This window comes from Sesamum indicum, linkage group LG8 (assembly GCF_000512975.1).
Source record: "Sesamum indicum cultivar Zhongzhi No. 13 linkage group LG8, S_indicum_v1.0, whole genome shotgun sequence".
Classification (NCBI taxonomy): Eukaryota; Viridiplantae; Streptophyta; class Magnoliopsida; order Lamiales; family Pedaliaceae; genus Sesamum; species Sesamum indicum.
Genome location: NC_026152.1, coordinates 536,543 through 552,801, shown reverse-complemented (window position 1 = coordinate 552,801; position 16,259 = coordinate 536,543). Strand labels below are relative to the sequence as shown.

Genomic DNA, 16,259 nt, shown 5'->3' with positions numbered 1-16,259 from the left:
CATAATTTACAAACACAAAATCTGTAAAGAGCCAAACACTTGAGAAGATTTCTGAATTTTTCCATCCAATCATGTGGAAATCAATATGGCCATTTGATTTCCATGGGATTGGACTAATGGACATGATATTGTGCTCAAGATTTTCTTTTTTTAATTTTTTATATACATAGAATATACAGATCGAGCCTTTAAGAGTGTTAACTAAAATTAAATTAAGTAAATACCAATTCTTATATAGTAAAAGAGTTTCAATATTATATCAACATTTCACGTGCAACAAACTATTATTTCGTGCCGATGGGATTACCAGCATGTAATAAAAAAGACCAAACTAAAATGAAAATACAAATTATTGGTAGTAGAAATTTAACATTTTGTGCTGATCTCTTAGAAATAAAATCGTCATATCTCAAATTTAAATTTAGAGTAAATTACAATTATATTTTTTAATATCTAATATAATTATGAATATTTTTTTATTTTAAAAAATTATATATAATATTTCAAACAAAAAATAATTGTGCGATTAATCATTAGATGGTGTGGTGTTACTTATCCCTAGTTGAATTTAAAAAAAATATATATTTGATAAAAATATTAAAAAATTAAGAGTAGTTAAAATAAATAATTTTTATAATGAATATTCATACTCTAGAATTTTTTTAAAACTTATAAAATAATGTTTATATTATATGAAATTTAAGTAGAAATAGCGCTACTAATTAATGGAAATTAAGGACAAAGTAGAAACACATGCACACATTTAAGGACACATTCCCCCAAACTTCAATCCCTCCAACTCCAAACCCAACCACCTCAACTCCCACAGGGCCACACCACTTTTAACATTTCCATCTGAGCACAGCCACATCGTTCTCATCGAAAACTCCCATTCTCCGCTGCTGCCACCATGCAATCCCTCCACTCCACCTCCCTCCGCCCTTCCCCCCTCGACCGCCTCCGCCGACCTCGCCGCTCCACCATCTTTCCGGGAAACAATGCCAAGCCTCCCCCTCAAAGGCTCCCCTTCAAAGTCTCCTCCTCCGCCGTCACCGCGGCCCCCAAGCGCGAGACTGACCCCAAGAAGCGGGTTGTTATCACGGGCATGGGTCTAGTGTCGGTGTTCGGAAACGATGTGGACGTGTACTACGAGAAGCTGCTGAGTGGGGAGAGCGGCATCACTCTAATAGATAGATTCGATGCTTCTAAGTTCCCGACGCGCTTCGGCGGGCAGATTCGGGGGTTCAAAGCGGAGGGATACATTGACGGGAAGAATGATCGTAGGTTGGATGATTGTTTGAGATACTGCATTGTTGCAGGGAAAAAGGCGCTTGAGGGTGCGGATCTCGGGGGTGACAAGCTTGACAAGGTATAATGGTGTTTTGGAGATTAATTGAGTTAATTTGAAGATTTAAAGCGTGGGTTTTGTTGGGTGTTCTGGTTTTGTGTTTTACTTCTTATTTCAATTTAGGTTTAATGATCTGATGAGGATACTGTTTCCTTAGCGAGTAGCTTTTGTTGATGGGCATGCTGGAATTCAGTAGATTGAGAAAGACCTTGGGGGGTATTTTGAGTATTTGTGCGAATGCAGTAGCTGTATTTGAGCTCTGTTTTGTCTAATTCAATTGAGTCTAAATGCTGAATTTGAAGAACCACTGTTTACTTTGGAATGATTCTCCTCTTGGCACAGTGTTAAATAGGTTTAAAGTGTATTTGGAAAAACATGGTACACTCAATAGTTCGGAAATGAATGCACTAATATGTCATCTGATTCTGATATCTGCAAAACTTGTTTAATTGCCAATTTGGCACCACACCTATGCATGATTCTTTTGTTTGTTCATCTGTTCAATTGTTTGAGAGTTAAAAACTTCTTTAGAAGTTGTAAGCTCTACCTCTGAATCACCTGGTTTGTTATTAATGCAGATAGATAAGATTCGCGCTGGTGTTCTGATTGGAACAGGAATGGGCGGTCTTACGGTTTTCTCCGATGGTGTTCAGGCTCTAATAGAGAAAGGTCACAGGAAAATAACTCCATTTTTCATACCTTATGCCATCACAAACATGGCATCTGCCTTGCTTGCTATTGATCTTGGCTTTATGGGGCCAAATTATTCAATTTCAACTGCTTGTGCTACCTCGAATTATTGCTTCTATGCCGCTGCAAATCACATCCGTCGGGGTGAAGCTGATTTGATGATTGCTGGTGGAACTGAAGCTGCTATTATTCCCATTGGATTGGGTGGTTTTGTTGCATGCAGAGCTTTGTCTCAAAGAAATGATGACCCCCAAACTGCTTCTAGGCCCTGGGACAAAGACCGAGATGGTTTTGTTATGGGTGAAGGTGCTGGAGTGTTGGTAAGTGTGCTGAATTTGCTTCTTAAATTCTAATAAAGCCTTTCAGCTCTGTTCTTTCGTTTCTCACTGGAAGTTGGCCTTATGGATAGAACTAAGTGATATAGGTGTCTGTTTTTCTTTTTCCCTATCTTTTACTTATTGTCACTATTTTCTTTGAGCGTGTATCTGTATTTTCAGTCAATTTGTAATTTGCATAGGTGCTTTTATAAGTATTTTGTTTTTCAACATTCTTGATAGGTGCTGGAAAGTTTGGAACATGCTATGAAACGAGGGGCACCAATAATTGCTGAATACTTGGGAGGTGCAGTTAATTGTGATGCTTATCATATGACTGATCCTAGATCTGATGGACTTGGTGTATCTTCATGTATCCAGAGTGCACTTGAAGATGCTGGTGTTTCACCTGAGGAGGTACTGCTTTTATCCTTAGATTAGAAATGGATTGTACACTTCCTAATCATGCCAAAAGGGTTGGAAATATAAACTGTCATCTGATTGAATTGGCATTATTGAGAACTCTAAACCCCTTGAAGATGCTGGTAGTTCACCCTCTTACTTGTTTCTTCTATGCATAGTTTTTATTAAATTACACCCGTAGTATCTTCCGTTGCTTCCTTGAGCTGGAATGGAACCTGATATTGCATTTGTAAATAAAAGAAGCTCAAGTGGTAGTTCAATCTCTTGATAGATTTGAGTAAGAAATCATGAAATATGACTCTGTAAATTTAATTCTAATATGGGATCTGCTTGTTCTGGTCAATAGAGTGACGAATAGCCAGGATATTGTATTATGTGAATTCAAACATTGGAAAATTCAAATTTGATTTTGGAAATTGATTCTGGACCCAATCTTTATGGTTTATTCCACTTATGCAATGTCGCTGCATGAGTCTTTAGTGAAATTGATTTGGATCATCGTAAAGGTTTAATGCTAGCTATTCTTCTAGAGTAACTTAACAAGTCCTAGCTGTATTTCTTTTCAGGTGAACTACATAAACGCCCATGCAACTTCCACCATAGTTGGTGATTTAGCTGAGGTAAATGCTATTAAGAAGGTATTCAAGAACACATCAGAAATCAAGATAAATGCAACGAAGGTGAGTTCTCCTGCTCTCCCTTCTCTCTCTCTCTCTTTCTCATGCTGACATATTTGCTTCAAGCTTTACCTTTTTCTCACTTGTTATCTTGGTCCAGTCAATGATAGGGCACTGTCTTGGTGCTGCTGGTGGTTTAGAAGCTATTGCAACAGTGAAAGCCATTACAACGGGCTGGCTTCATCCTACCATTAATCAATTTGTGAGTTCAAATAAATTATTACAGCAACTTAAAGGCTGTCAGAAAATTTCAGTTCTACTTTCACTCGAACAGGAAGCTCATGTGCAGCTGCCTGTTTTCCTTTAAACTGATTTATGATGGCTTTGATGCTCATGGTTAAAATTTACAAGTGTGTTTCACTTCCTAATGCAGAGCGCAGAGCCTTCTGTGGAGTTTGATACTGTTGCAAATAAAAAGCAGGAGCATGAAGTCAATGTTGGTAAGAGCTTTATTCTCCTGGGCTATTATATTCTGAAAATTCAGCGTTGAATACGATTCTTCTTCACCTGTTCTTAATATTTCTTGTATTCAAAATCATATGCAGCTATTTCAAATTCTTTTGGATTTGGTGGACACAACTCTGTTGTCGCGTTTTCTGCATTCAAGCCCTGATCCTGTTCAAAACGAGTCGCTCATCAGAGAGCTAACTGAGACTCTATCAGTTGCCTTTTTATTTTTTTTCACACCGTTAAATCAAGGCAGGCATGTAATTTGTTTAGACTGATGACTTTTAAGATCTTAGTTAGAGGACACCATTGTCACTCGTTATTTACTTAAACCTCTGAAAATCATCAGTTTTGCTGCATTCTGGCCTATACCAACAGGCACTAGGATTTCGTTTCGGCTTTCTAACGTCATTTGTATCGGTCCAAATATACATAGCTGCGTCTTCAATTCAGAAATTTCTGCATATATGTTGCAATAAAAAAGCAGTGCAGTTGGTGGATAGTTGCGTGGGGTTTGCACTTTGTCCCGTTTAGGAAATCGCGAGTGGTTCAGTGACGATCAGCGCTAAGTTGCTCATAAATAAAAAAAAATATAAATCTTTTTATTATATATTTATATGTATTTTTCAATAATTATAAAAATGATTATAAATTAATATTAAAAAAAACCGTTTACCCTCACAAATCATAATTAATGATGCCACTTTCTAATTTTTAAATATGTCATATATCTCTAATTATATAATTTTAAAAATTAATTATAATTTTTTTTTCTTATAAAAGGATTTTATGTCATTTTAACAAAACTACGCCAATTCATTTGGCATGTTGACAATAATTTAAGTTGTTTTTTTAAATATGATTTATTTTTATTTATAATTTATTTTAAAATATAAAAATTAGTTATTATAAACAAATAGAAACAGCGTGTCAAGAGAGTCAATTTAAAATAAAAAGAAAAACTACTTAATCACACTCCAGTGTTCATATCGGGTTGGTCTTATCCATCCAAAGTTATAAATGAAAGAGGACGAACGGGTCAAATGAAATAAATAAAATCCAGATTGATGTCAGCCCAAGAGTCCAGAAGAGTTTCCAACTTTTGGGCTCAAGCCTCAATTAGTCAGCCCAATAATCCAGAAGAGTTACTTCAATTACTTGGCCCAATAGTCCAGAAGAATTTCCCATTTTGAGCCTATGAACTCGATCAATTGCCCCATAATTCAGAAGAATTTCCTATTTTGGGCCTATGAACTAGATTAGTGGGCCCAATGGTCCAGAATGATTTGCCATTATGGGCCGATGACGGCAATTAGTCGGCCCATCCAAGTTACGTCCACTCTTTTGCCGCCAAAATGTAATGGCTCTCTCTTTGTTTCCCGCCAAATCCTCAAGCCTGGCAAGTAGCAACCCCAGAAAATGGAAAGAAGCCCCAACAGATAGAAGAAATTTTACCCAACACGGTACTGTTTTCTCTCTCTCTCTACTCAAAAACCATAGGCGCACGCAAACAGACATTGCGGTTGAGATCAGAAACGAAGATTTGCGATGGATCTGAGCGAGGATGTCAGGGCTGCGCACAAGAGGACTTTTCTCAAATTTTTCGAACAAACTGTGAGTCTCAAACTGCATAGTCCTAGATTACTGCTTCTACATTATGTCTACATTGTTGTTTTGGTTACTGAAGACTTTATACGATTTATCGATGTCAGGAGTATAACATTGAGCTAAAAAAATCACTCGACTTAATGTTTACTCAAAATCGCCGCCGTTGTATCGTTAACCTTTCTCATTTCTACCACCATCGAGAAGGCGCTGATTTAGCTCGCAGGTAAGCATGTTACCGACTGTTGTGATTGAAAAAGAAAATCAATGATTTCTTAGTGATGTTTTGCTTTTCGCGATTTTGTTGGAATTGCAGGCTTTTGCAGACTCCAAGCGAGTATATGCAGCCGCTCTGTGATGCAGTCACGGACATGGCACGGAGCATGAATGCCAAGTATCTGAAGGAAGGAGAGCAAATTTTGGTTGGGCTTGAGGGTCCTTTTGTTTCACGGAGGGTGACACCGAGAGAGCTTTTGTCTGGGTTTATTGGTTCCATGGTCTGCGTCGAGGGCATTGTTACCAAATGTAATTTCCCGTTCCTCTGAGTTCGTGCTTGTTGACATTTAATTGTGCCTGTGAGTGCGAGTAAGAAAGCGAGAGATTAGTACAAAGAAAACGGCTTTAAGGATGTAACTACTTGATGATAATTAAGGTTGTTTGGTTAGAATACATTTACAAGCTATATTTTCAGCACTAACTAGTAGCAAACTTTCTCCTTATGTCTTTGGCAGCTCTGGTATGTATGACTTTGTCTTTAACTACTTTAGTAATTCTGTGCAGCTTTTGTTTTCCAAGTTTATCAGTTCGTAAGAGAGTTTAATGGAATAACCTGGAGCTGTTTATTCAATACGTAGGTTCTCTTGTTAGGCCAAAGGTTGTTAAGAGTGTCCACTTCTGCCCTGTTACTGAGAAATTCACAGTGCGTGAATACAGAGACATTACATCTAATATGGGGTTGCCTACTGGTTCAGTGTATCCAACTCGAGTGAGATTTCTCTCCTTTGCCTCTCTCTATCTTCACATCATATGACAGCAAAGGAAATCTGACAAGAATAGCTTGTTTCAGGATGACAATGGCAACTTGTTGGTAACTGAGTATGGGCTGTGCACTTATAAGGACCACCAGACATTATCAATGCAAGAAGTTCCAGAAAACTCGGCTCCTGGTCAACTTCCTCGGACGGTGGACATTATTGTGGAAGACGATTTGGTAGATTCATGCAAACCTGGAGACCGTGTGGCCATTGTAGGGATATACAAAGCCCTCCCTGGAAAAAGCAAAGGCGGTGTGAATGGAGTATTCAGGTTATTATGCCTTTGGCAAAACAGTCAACAGTTATCTATTTCACCTTTGTGATGGCTTTATCTCTAAAACATCTGTTATTACTAATGCAGGACTGTTCTCATAGCCAACAATGTCTCTCTTCTCAACAAAATGTCACACAACTTACAGTATTCAAGTGAAGACATGAAAAACATTAGAAAGATATCTGAAAGAGATGATGCATTCGACCTACTTGCTAATTCTTTAGCGCCTTCTATATATGGGCATCTGTGGATAAAGAAGGCAGTTATCTTATTGATGCTTGGTGGGAATGAGAAAAACTTGAAAAATGGAACCCACTTGAGGGGGTAAGTAATGCTACTCTCTTGGTTTTGCCTAGAACAGGCTATACTTTTTGGCAATGCTTAATTTTCTGAGCACAGCTGCCTTGACCTAGTGGTCTGCTCTAATTTATCCAAACTTATCTGCTGTTTCCTGATTGATAGTGATATAAACATGATGATGGTTGGTGATCCGTCTGTTGCCAAGTCTCAGTTGTTGAGAGCCATCATGAATATTGCTCCTCTAGCCATATCAACCACTGGTCGAGGTTCTTCTGGTGTTGGATTGACAGCTGCAGTCACTTCTGATCAAGAAACAGGTAATGTATGCTCTTGTGGTGGGGTTTAAGCATTGGCTTTGTGATTACTTATTAGACTGGATCCATGAACTCAGGGGAGCGGAGACTAGAAGCTGGTGCCATGGTTCTTGCTGATAGAGGAGTTGTTTGCATTGATGAGTTTGATAAGATGAATGATCAAGATCGTGTTGCGATACATGAAGTGATGGAGCAGCAAACCGTGACAATTGCCAAAGCTGGTATTCATGCATCACTGAATGCTCGGTGCAGTGTGGTGGCTGCTGCAAACCCAATATATGGAACTGTAAGTCTTGAAACAAGTTGCAGAGTTCTAAGGTATGCTTAATTGTTTTCTATCCACACCATTAACTCCATACATTGACTATACGCAGTATGACCGTTCCTTAACTCCAACCAAAAATATTGGGCTTCCGGATTCTCTGCTTTCACGTTTTGATTTGCTGTTTATCGTGTTGGATCAAATGGATCCTGGGGTTGATCGTCAGATTTCTGAACATGTCTTAAGGATGCATCGGTACCGTTCAGTGGTTGATGGAGGTATGTGAAATCTGTATCTCTAGTAAAATTTTTTAGTGGCTCATTCTCAACTGAAATAACAGATACCTGCATAGAGATTAGACATATTTGTTACTGAACATATGATCTATTCCAGGCACAAGATTAGATGATAGTTCAAGACATGATGGTGAGGATGATTCAGAAACTGGTTCTTCTGTTTTTATCAAATACAACAGAATGCTACATGGAAGAAGATCTGACAAGGGTCGTAAACGTGATACTCTCACTATCAATTTTCTTAAGAAGTACATCCATTATGCAAAAAACAGGATTCAGCCTGAGCTCACTGATGAGGTAATGTTCCCCGAAATCATTCTTTATCATCTCAAAGCCAAAATTCTAAGTCCTATCATGGTTTTTCATGATATACTAGATGTCTGCACCTTGATAACACATTCTTGATTGTCTTTCATAAATAATTTCTCCAGGCATCTGAACACATAGCAACTGCATATGCAGAGCTCAGGAGTGCAAGTTCAAATGTAAAGGTTGGTAATTTTCTCTCCTTAGCTGACGTTGGAATTTAAGAGGTTCTGATCATCTAAGTTCCAATTTTGACACTTCAGACAGGAGGCACACTTCCAATCACTGCTAGAACCTTGGAAACAATAATTCGTCTATCAACTGCTCATGCGAAACTGAGGTTGCGGAGACAGGTACTCTCTTTATCAGTTCATTGCGCTTACCAACAGAATAGAATGTCTCCATTTATTGGTTATAACAATTAGCAGGATTTAATATGATTAACTACTTCTATATATAGTTCTTATTTGCAATCTGTAAAAATCTAGAAGGAATATCGTTTATTGATCAGTAGGTTTTTCATTTACTAATTATGCTTCAGATGCCTTCACACATGTGAAATTCTTGTGGAAGTTATTAGTGATATTTATTCTTGAACAGGTTCTGAAGTCTGATGCTGAAGCTGCCCTTAAAGTTCTAAACTTTGCCATATATCATCAAGAGCTGAATGAAATGGAGGAGCGTGAGCAAGACAGACAAAACGAAATGGAGACCGAAGCTGATAATAGTGGTAGAGCTCGTAATAGGGGTGGAAGAAACATGACCAACAATGGTAGCTCTACTGCCACGACTGGGTAGGTGCAGAATTGAAATCTTTGAAATGTTGTTTCTACTTCACGGTCCTGCTATGTCACAGCCAGCAATGAAAAGCTTTCTCTCTTTCCTTCACATTGCAAATTGCATGCTTTGCTGTCTATACAGAGATGAAATTTGGTCTATGGAGTTTGATTTGCTTTTTATATGCATGGCATCATCCATTTGCTTTGTATATTTTCTAATTTATTTGATATCAAACATAATTTCATTGATATCTCTTATCTTTCGTGCTTTGTAAAGTGATACGGAAGCGATGGACGTTGATGCACCTCCAGCAGACAAACTCAACATAACACCAGAGAGGTGTGCAACTCTTGAACCACCACGATCTGCTGCACTTTTTGTCTTCAATATGTGTGCTATGGTTCATTTCTTTTTGTTTTGCTTGTAGATTGGAGGCATTCAGTGCTGCTCTAGGGAAGTATAGACATGCACAACATGTGGAACAAATGCCAATTTCTGATATTGAGGGGGTTGTTAACAGTGGAGCAGCTGTTCCTTACTCATCGACAGAGATTATGTCCCTTTTGGAGGTAGCATTTATCTTTAGTTCTATCATTTCTTGTGTTGGTTGCCTTCACCATTTTTTGGCTTATCAAGGTTGATTTGCTGCGTGTCCACAATCTAATAGCAAATTAATTTTGCTGTGTGCAGATTATGCATGAGAAAGGCAGCTTGATGATATCTAAGGACACCAATGTAGTTTACTTCATGTGAGGAGTTTATCGACAGGCACCATCTAACTTTTGCGGGTCTCAAAATGGTTGAAAATGTTGCATTGATAGATTTTATCAGATACCAACCAATGGCAATTAGAGTTGCACTGTAAAACATGCATTCCGCTGAATGGGTTTTTATTTCTTCAAGTTCCACATTTTATAGTCAAATCATCGGATGTCATTATTTGAAACGGAAATTTCAGAACTCATTATAACCAATCCCCAGCGAATTTGATTTTGCGGGTACACACGTTACACAACCAAAACTGAATGGTGATATCTTTACATTCATTGATATCCCACATCGCTTATGTGACAAAAGTCGCCCGTTACTTTAATTGAACAAAATATAAGACTGCTGTGTTCCTAGAAAGGAGAGATGGTTGGCTACCCACCTCCGGTTAAGGCAACCCACTTTGGTGGATCTCTTACCCAATTTTTTTTAAATTCTGGTTATACGTACGCGATTTTAGTGAGAGCACAGTAGCATTCCTTTTATTATTTCTTACAGCAATCGGCCCCAACACCATCCTCCACTGAAAAATACAGAAAAGAAAGAAAAAAAAATAGAACTAGGGGTTGTAGGGCTCTGCTCTGGGTCAGAGGAGCCCTTCCAGAAATTCTCGAGGGCCAGGGGCGAACCCAGGCCCACGAGGGGGTTTGGAAATAGTTTTCAACCAGCAATAGACGCGCCTCGGTTAGAACCTCACTAGCTGCGTCATTGCCCCAAGCGCAAAGATAACCCGAACCAGTTCGGAGCCCAAACCTTTACCATCAGCACCACTCACTTTCCTCTCTATACTCCTTCCATGTGGGATTTCTTTTACCACTTCTTTCACCTTTTGAGTTTTTGGTTCGCTACTCATTGTGCACATTGATTTCTTGTTCAAATTTCCAGAAAATGCACTTTCAAGAAAAAATAGAATTTCAAGATCTTACAACATATTTTTGGCATCTAAAACAGAAACAAACATTTAAACGATGAGTTGATAAAAGGAATGCAGAAAACTTAAAAGAAAGCAGCAGCAACAGATAGAAGAGCAGCCATCGCCGCAGGCACAGATAGCGCCACGCCAGAACTGCTTGCTCCGGGAGCCGGCGCCGGTGCTCCAACATCTTCAAAAACAGCAGCTCTTGCTCCGACGTTAGCAAAGGCCATGAGGGCTACAGCGTACACAAATAAAAAGACAGCCAATTTTCTTGCCTCCATGGATTTTTACTTGTTTTGAGTGGTGGGAGGAAGGGGGGGTGATGTTGAAGGAAGGAATGGAGGCGAAGGAATTTATAGTAAATTTTTGAGGGGGAAGAAAACAAGAATCTTCCAGCTATTGCATGGCATGTTGTTGTTTATGATTTGAGCGCAGGTAGTGGTTGTGCTGTCAGTAATGATGTGAGAGTATGTATTTTGGGTGAGTGTACACAGCCTGGACCGATGTTTGTAGCTACACTTTGTAATAAATCAAAACCTGCGTGGCGCATGGTCTACTTTACAGGATCGTTCAGATTGTTTATTTGCGTTGATATAGATAAAATCGTGAACGACCAGCAAGCAAACAAGACTCCATGGCCCAATGGATAAGGCGCTGGTCTACGGAACCAGAGATTCTGGGTTCGATCCCCAGTGGAGTCGCGTTTCTTTCGTTTTTGTTACAACCAAGTCCTCAATATTCTCCATAAATATAGCCCACTCTTTCTAAAACAAACTACTAGTAGTCCTAGTACATCCCATAAAATTGGAACGAGAAGATTAGCATAATCCCTCCACATAAATCGAGAAATGGTTCAAAATTTTCAAACAAATTACTAGTATTGCCAATTCTACAAGTCCAGACTTGTCCTTGACCTGCTATCAATTTATTTCCAAGAAAAATCCTCGAAACCGGCCGTGAAGATTTCATGTTAGCGCTATTGAATCCCCAAAGCTGAATATGGCAATCTCTCACTGAAAGCAATACTTACCACATAATTCAGTAAAGGATCCTTAATGTCACATGTACATAGAACATAAGTCACCACCCCAGGTGTTGATATACACAGAAATTCCAAAAGCATCACACTTCTTACATCTCAAGTTGATGTAATCCTGTCCCATATGCATAATTGTATAATATAAGTGCAACATTCAGAACCATATACCAGAATAGTTATTTGTTCACCATTTATTTAGACATAAAGTTCTTCTATTGGTACAGGAAAAAAGAAAATTGAAAGATCCACAACTAAAGTACATCATTTTGAGCAAATGCGATGGATAAAGGTTGCTAGAACAGGCGGAAAAAGCACGTAATAGAAAATACGCCCGGGGGAGGGGAACTTTCGGAGATCAACTAATGACGCTTCTTCCCTGTTGCTCTTTCCCAGGCATGTAAAACGTGGTCTACAATTTGCTTAACACCAACACCATGCTTTACCTGCAAACGGGTAATTTGAGTAATGTATACAAGGAAAGTATATGTATATTTCTTTCAGCAAATAATGTATAACGTGTATGCAAGTGATACAAGTGGTATTAGGATATCAGGCATGCTTAACACGGATGTTTAGTAAGCTGGAAAACAGAAGCAAAGTTTAAAGTCATGTCTGATGTTTCATTTTTCTCGTTATCCTTTCCTGGGTCTTGTAGTCATGTATTTTGGACAGAGCTTTCACAAGGTAATTTATGGACAGGTCTAAGAAGAAGTAATTATATAACTAATATGCAAGTGGCAAAGCTCTCTATAAGCCAGTGACACAATTTGAAGCAGAATGTGGAGAAAACCTGAGCAAAAACAAATGGACCACCATCCCTCATTCGGAGTGCATCACGTTCCATGACAGATAAATCAGCTCCAACTGCTGCTGCAATGTCAGTTTTGTTTATGACCTACAATCAAGGGGTGACTTAAAACAATCAGATCAATTAAAAAACTAGCACTGTGAGCATGTGATCAATCAATTAACATAGCAACATAATCTACAAGAGAAGACATAAACCAGCATAACACCCACAAGGAGGTCGGCCTGCGTAATTCCTGGACCTCCCTTTCGAGGAATTTTGTCACCACCAGATACATCGATTATATAAATTATATAATCAGCCAGTTCTCTGCTGAAGTTGGCAGCCAGATTGTCTGCATACAAAACAAGAGCAAGTGTCAACAGTCAATCTAACAGTAACCAGTTAACCAATGATGCTTCCAACCAGATAATTTTCGCTATCACATCCAGAATACCTCCGCCAGATTCACAAAGGAGTATATCCGCTTTATACAAATTGGAGAGCTCCTCAAGAGGCCCAAGATTAATGCTGATGTCTTCTCTAATAGCTGCGTGTGGGCAGCCACCTGTTTCTACAGCACGAATCCTTTCCTCAGGCAGAGCTCCATGCTTTATCAAGAATTCACCATCCTCTTTTGTAAATATGTCATTTGTCACCTGCAATGATGCTAAAACTATAAAAACCCTGTCATTCTTTACCAGAAAGTTACAGCCGCTATCCATTTTTTTATGTGGAGTCAATTACAGAGCTATAATTGCACAGGTAATATTCAAACTGGAATCAAGAAGTAGAGACGGTGGCGAGATTATAACTTCATAGGTCACAACTCGATAGTCCCCTGGTATAAAATCAGAATCAAGATGACTAGGAAAAAATACAAATGTTCGAGCACATAAAACATTAACAAAAGGAAAAACATTGGCAACAGGTACAAGGGGTTATACATACAGCTGCAAGACTGTAGTCATCCCTCAGAGATTCACATAAAGCTAACATCAAAGCCGTTTTTCTGCGAAATAACAAACAAAAGAGTTAGGAAGACTGAAACTCATACAAATTGCACAAATATGTTTGTAAATTAACACAGAGTAATTAAGAATGTAATAACAAACCAAGAATCCTCCCCCCAGACAGTGACCATCTTACAAGTTAAAATTAAATAAAAATAGCAAGACTACAAGGAAAAGAAATATTAAATTAAATTAAGAAAGTACCCAGTGCCGACGGGGCCGCCGATACCAACAGTAAACGCTCTTTCACTGAAATCCCTGTTTGCAAGTGGAGGTGCTCTTCTGCTGAAGTAGCCTGGGGAGTAAATGGGCTCGTGCGAGTGCGGCGCCAGTCCATCGTGGCTATGGTAAACTTTCCCATCGGGGCCAACCCATGATTCCCTGTTGCACCTCAAACAATCACAATACATTCATATTCTAATATCAACACTCTCAAAAGCATAAAATTGAAGACAAAAATTTCCAAGAATAGAGTGTATTACTCATTGCCGTGATGGTGGTGGTGATGGCCGCTATGGCCGTGCTCGTGGTCGTGGTTGTGGCCGTGTACATGATTGTTCTTAGACGCCATTGGACACTACGTTTGAATGGAGTCGACGAAGGTCAAGGCAGAGATAAGAGATGCAATTATGAGCAGAATCGCTTAAATTAGATGATGATAGTTGTCTTACCAAAGTACCCTTGCCAGCCTAGCACATGATATTTGGTCTTGCATCCACAAACATAGTTGCAAATGTACAAGGAAGGCCTTAATTATTAGTCTCTCGATATTTAAGTCAGTAAAAATTGATAGTAAACAAAGTTTGGTGTAATAAATACAATTGAGATTACTCATGGGCCTATTCAAGTTGAGGGGTTATTCATATTTGAAAATTTAGATCATTTCACCCCATCACATAAAATCAAAGTGATGTAATTGAAAAATAATGGTGATTACATGAAATCAAATGCCCAATTTGATTTTAAGTTGGAACTACCCATCCCGATCTTAAGGATTCGGAAGTGTTTAGTTATTTCTCAATTTTCTAAGAACTTTTTTGCTATTGGGTCTGCTGTGGTGTGGAACCCCACACCACATATGTGTATTAAGACATTAGAGAGAAGGGATAATGACATTTGCACTCCTAACTTATAATTATATTACACATATTTTCTTTTGCATAAACAAAGAAATCTCCTCACAGCCATTTGATTTGGATAGTGATGTTTATTTTTGGGGGTATATGTGTAGTTTTTCAAAAAAAATGGCCGGTAATAAAAATGTATGTATATTTATTTAAAAGTAAAAAATAATTTGTGTAACTAAATCATAAGTTACGGATGTAAATGTAATTCTATCTAAAAAGAATATCAAACTTAGGCACTAAGCCTGTGGTTTTCAGTAACTTGAGAATCTTGAAGGCTTATTATACGGAGACTAGGAATAATTACAAACGACACAATCCAAACATGAATTAGTGAACACATATTGCAACTCTAAACCCAAGTAACCATACAAGTCAATAATGGATCAATCATGTTAATTGAAACAGTTTATCGAGTGCATTTGTTCTTGAAAAATAAGTCCCAAGTGCGTTGCTTTTCCTGCATGGCTCATTCACTAATACACCAATATCCTTTACGTTGTTGTCAGCTCCAGCAGCAGGAGAAATATTGTCTGAATCACCATCCCCACTTATCATCACCCCTTGCTTTTGTATGTACTCCCATTTGTCTTGAAAAAGATAGAAAATTACCATGAACGAGACCTCAGCTGTGAAAACAATGGTCCAAAGAGTCGAGCTTCTTGATGTTCTCTTGTGGTAGGCCTGTAAACCTGTGTAAACATTCAGGATTCCGACCAAGCATATGGTTGTACCTAGTATCCAGTGCGAGAAGTACCACGCTCTCCTACTTCTACTTCCCCTGTACAGAGTGGGAAAATGGTTTATATAGACAAGAAACGTCAAACAAACCCCGACAAGTTGATGAAAATGGAGAGAAGGGATGTACGTAATGGACTTGTTTCTTGGAAATACATTGAGATAGAGGTACCTTTTAGGCCTTCTGAATCCAGTCAGGACCTGCAAATAAATGGCAATATAAAGAGCCAGCCCTATTCTCTGATGACTGTTGTCGAACGCATTCTCAAATTTTCTGATTGATAAAACTGCTCCCACAGTAACGAGTAGAACGGAGAGCACCTAATGTCATAAATTGAAAGAACAATACTTAGAGGTATGCATTCGTTGCCGGTTGCCACCATATGTATTAGATAATTAAACTATGTCTAAGAGAAAATTTGAAAATAATGCTTTTGCTAACTTTACTATTGACAACATTGGATTAAATACTTTGCTCCCACCTAACTGTGGGCTCTCTCATGCTCCAAAAGAATAACTTTTAGACTTCAATCTCATATCTCATGCCACTACTAAAGGGCAATCATGATTATGCATCAAGAAAATGTACAACAATGTTTAATTATAGCACCACAGACTATAAAGGAACAAAATGATTTGATCACATCCAATTGATAAAGAAAAAAGATCAATATTTTTAATGTTTTCTTTTTTCTTATTCAATTAAATTTATGTCTGGTTTTCCTCGACTCTCCAAACCACCTGGTATGGATGCCTACCTGCACAACTGCATGAACATAGAACAAGATTTTGCGCGTGGAAGGA

The 16,259-nt window shown here is 38.5% G+C and overlaps 3 protein-coding genes, 1 non-coding gene and 1 pseudogene across 5 annotated transcripts; 3 read left to right on the top strand and 2 right to left on the bottom strand.

Moving 5' to 3' along the window:
- Positions 767-4,367, top strand: LOC105167301 (3-oxoacyl-[acyl-carrier-protein] synthase I, chloroplastic). Its single transcript, XM_011086956.2, has 7 exons — positions 767-1,369; positions 1,927-2,358; positions 2,596-2,769; positions 3,342-3,455; positions 3,553-3,654; positions 3,826-3,892; positions 3,998-4,367. The coding sequence occupies exons 1-7, from the start codon at positions 911-913 to the stop codon at positions 4,063-4,065; spliced, it is 1,416 nt and encodes a 471-aa protein (XP_011085258.1). The 5' UTR covers positions 767-910; the 3' UTR covers positions 4,066-4,367.
- LOC105167300 (DNA replication licensing factor MCM3 homolog 2) lies at positions 5,290-9,978 on the top strand. The gene is made up of 16 exons (XM_011086955.2): positions 5,290-5,513; positions 5,612-5,730; positions 5,821-6,029; positions 6,359-6,489; positions 6,571-6,809; positions 6,900-7,136; positions 7,275-7,429; positions 7,504-7,712; positions 7,801-7,966; positions 8,082-8,281; positions 8,416-8,475; positions 8,554-8,643; positions 8,891-9,084; positions 9,347-9,409; positions 9,498-9,639; positions 9,761-9,978. Exons 1-16 carry the CDS (start codon positions 5,448-5,450, stop codon positions 9,821-9,823), a joined length of 2,343 nt encoding a protein of 780 aa, XP_011085257.1. The 5' UTR covers positions 5,290-5,447; the 3' UTR covers positions 9,824-9,978.
- TRNAR-ACG lies at positions 11,383-11,455 on the top strand. The gene has a single exon. It is a non-coding gene; the product is annotated as a tRNA-Arg (tRNA).
- On the bottom strand, positions 11,898-14,233 carry LOC105167298 (urease accessory protein G). 2 transcript variants are annotated; one of them, XM_011086952.2, is made up of 7 exons: positions 14,076-14,233; positions 13,798-13,974; positions 13,532-13,592; positions 13,038-13,239; positions 12,799-12,935; positions 12,584-12,688; positions 11,898-12,236 (listed from the first exon to the last, which is right to left on the bottom strand). In XM_011086952.2, the coding sequence occupies exons 1-7, from the start codon at positions 14,162-14,164 to the stop codon at positions 12,153-12,155; spliced, it is 855 nt and encodes a 284-aa protein (XP_011085254.1). In that variant the 5' UTR covers positions 14,165-14,233; the 3' UTR covers positions 11,898-12,152. The 2 variants fall into 2 exon arrangements, with proteins under 2 accessions (XP_011085254.1, XP_011085255.1); XM_011086953.2 differs by having other exon boundaries at positions 12,814-12,935.
- LOC105167546 overlaps positions 14,974-16,259 on the bottom strand; it is a 1,815-nt pseudogene continuing 529 nt past the window's right edge.

Coding starts and splice junctions, on each gene's coding strand:
- LOC105167300 (XM_011086955.2), top strand. CDS start 5,448: ATGGATCTGAGCGAGGATGTCAGGGCTGCGCACAAGAGGACTTTTCTC. Junction 7,430..7,503: donor CACTTCTGATCAAGAAACAG/GTAATGTATGCT, acceptor CCATGAACTCAG/GGGAGCGGAGACTAGAAGCT. Junction 8,476..8,553: donor GTGCAAGTTCAAATGTAAAG/GTTGGTAATTTT, acceptor TTGACACTTCAG/ACAGGAGGCACACTTCCAAT.
- LOC105167301 (XM_011086956.2), top strand. CDS start 911: ATGCAATCCCTCCACTCCACCTCCCTCCGCCCTTCCCCCCTCGACCGC. Junction 3,655..3,825: donor ATCCTACCATTAATCAATTT/GTGAGTTCAAAT, acceptor TTCCTAATGCAG/AGCGCAGAGCCTTCTGTGGA. Junction 3,893..3,997: donor GGAGCATGAAGTCAATGTTG/GTAAGAGCTTTA, acceptor AATCATATGCAG/CTATTTCAAATTCTTTTGGA.
- LOC105167298 (XM_011086952.2), bottom strand. CDS start 14,164: ATGGCGTCTAAGAACAATCATGTACACGGCCACAACCACGACCACGAG. Junction 13,593..13,797: donor GGCGGCCCCGTCGGCACTGG/GTACTTTCTTAA, acceptor GTTATTTCGCAG/AAAAACGGCTTTGATGTTAG. Junction 12,237..12,583: donor GTCCATTTGTTTTTGCTCAG/GTTTTCTCCACA, acceptor ACCCGTTTGCAG/GTAAAGCATGGTGTTGGTGT.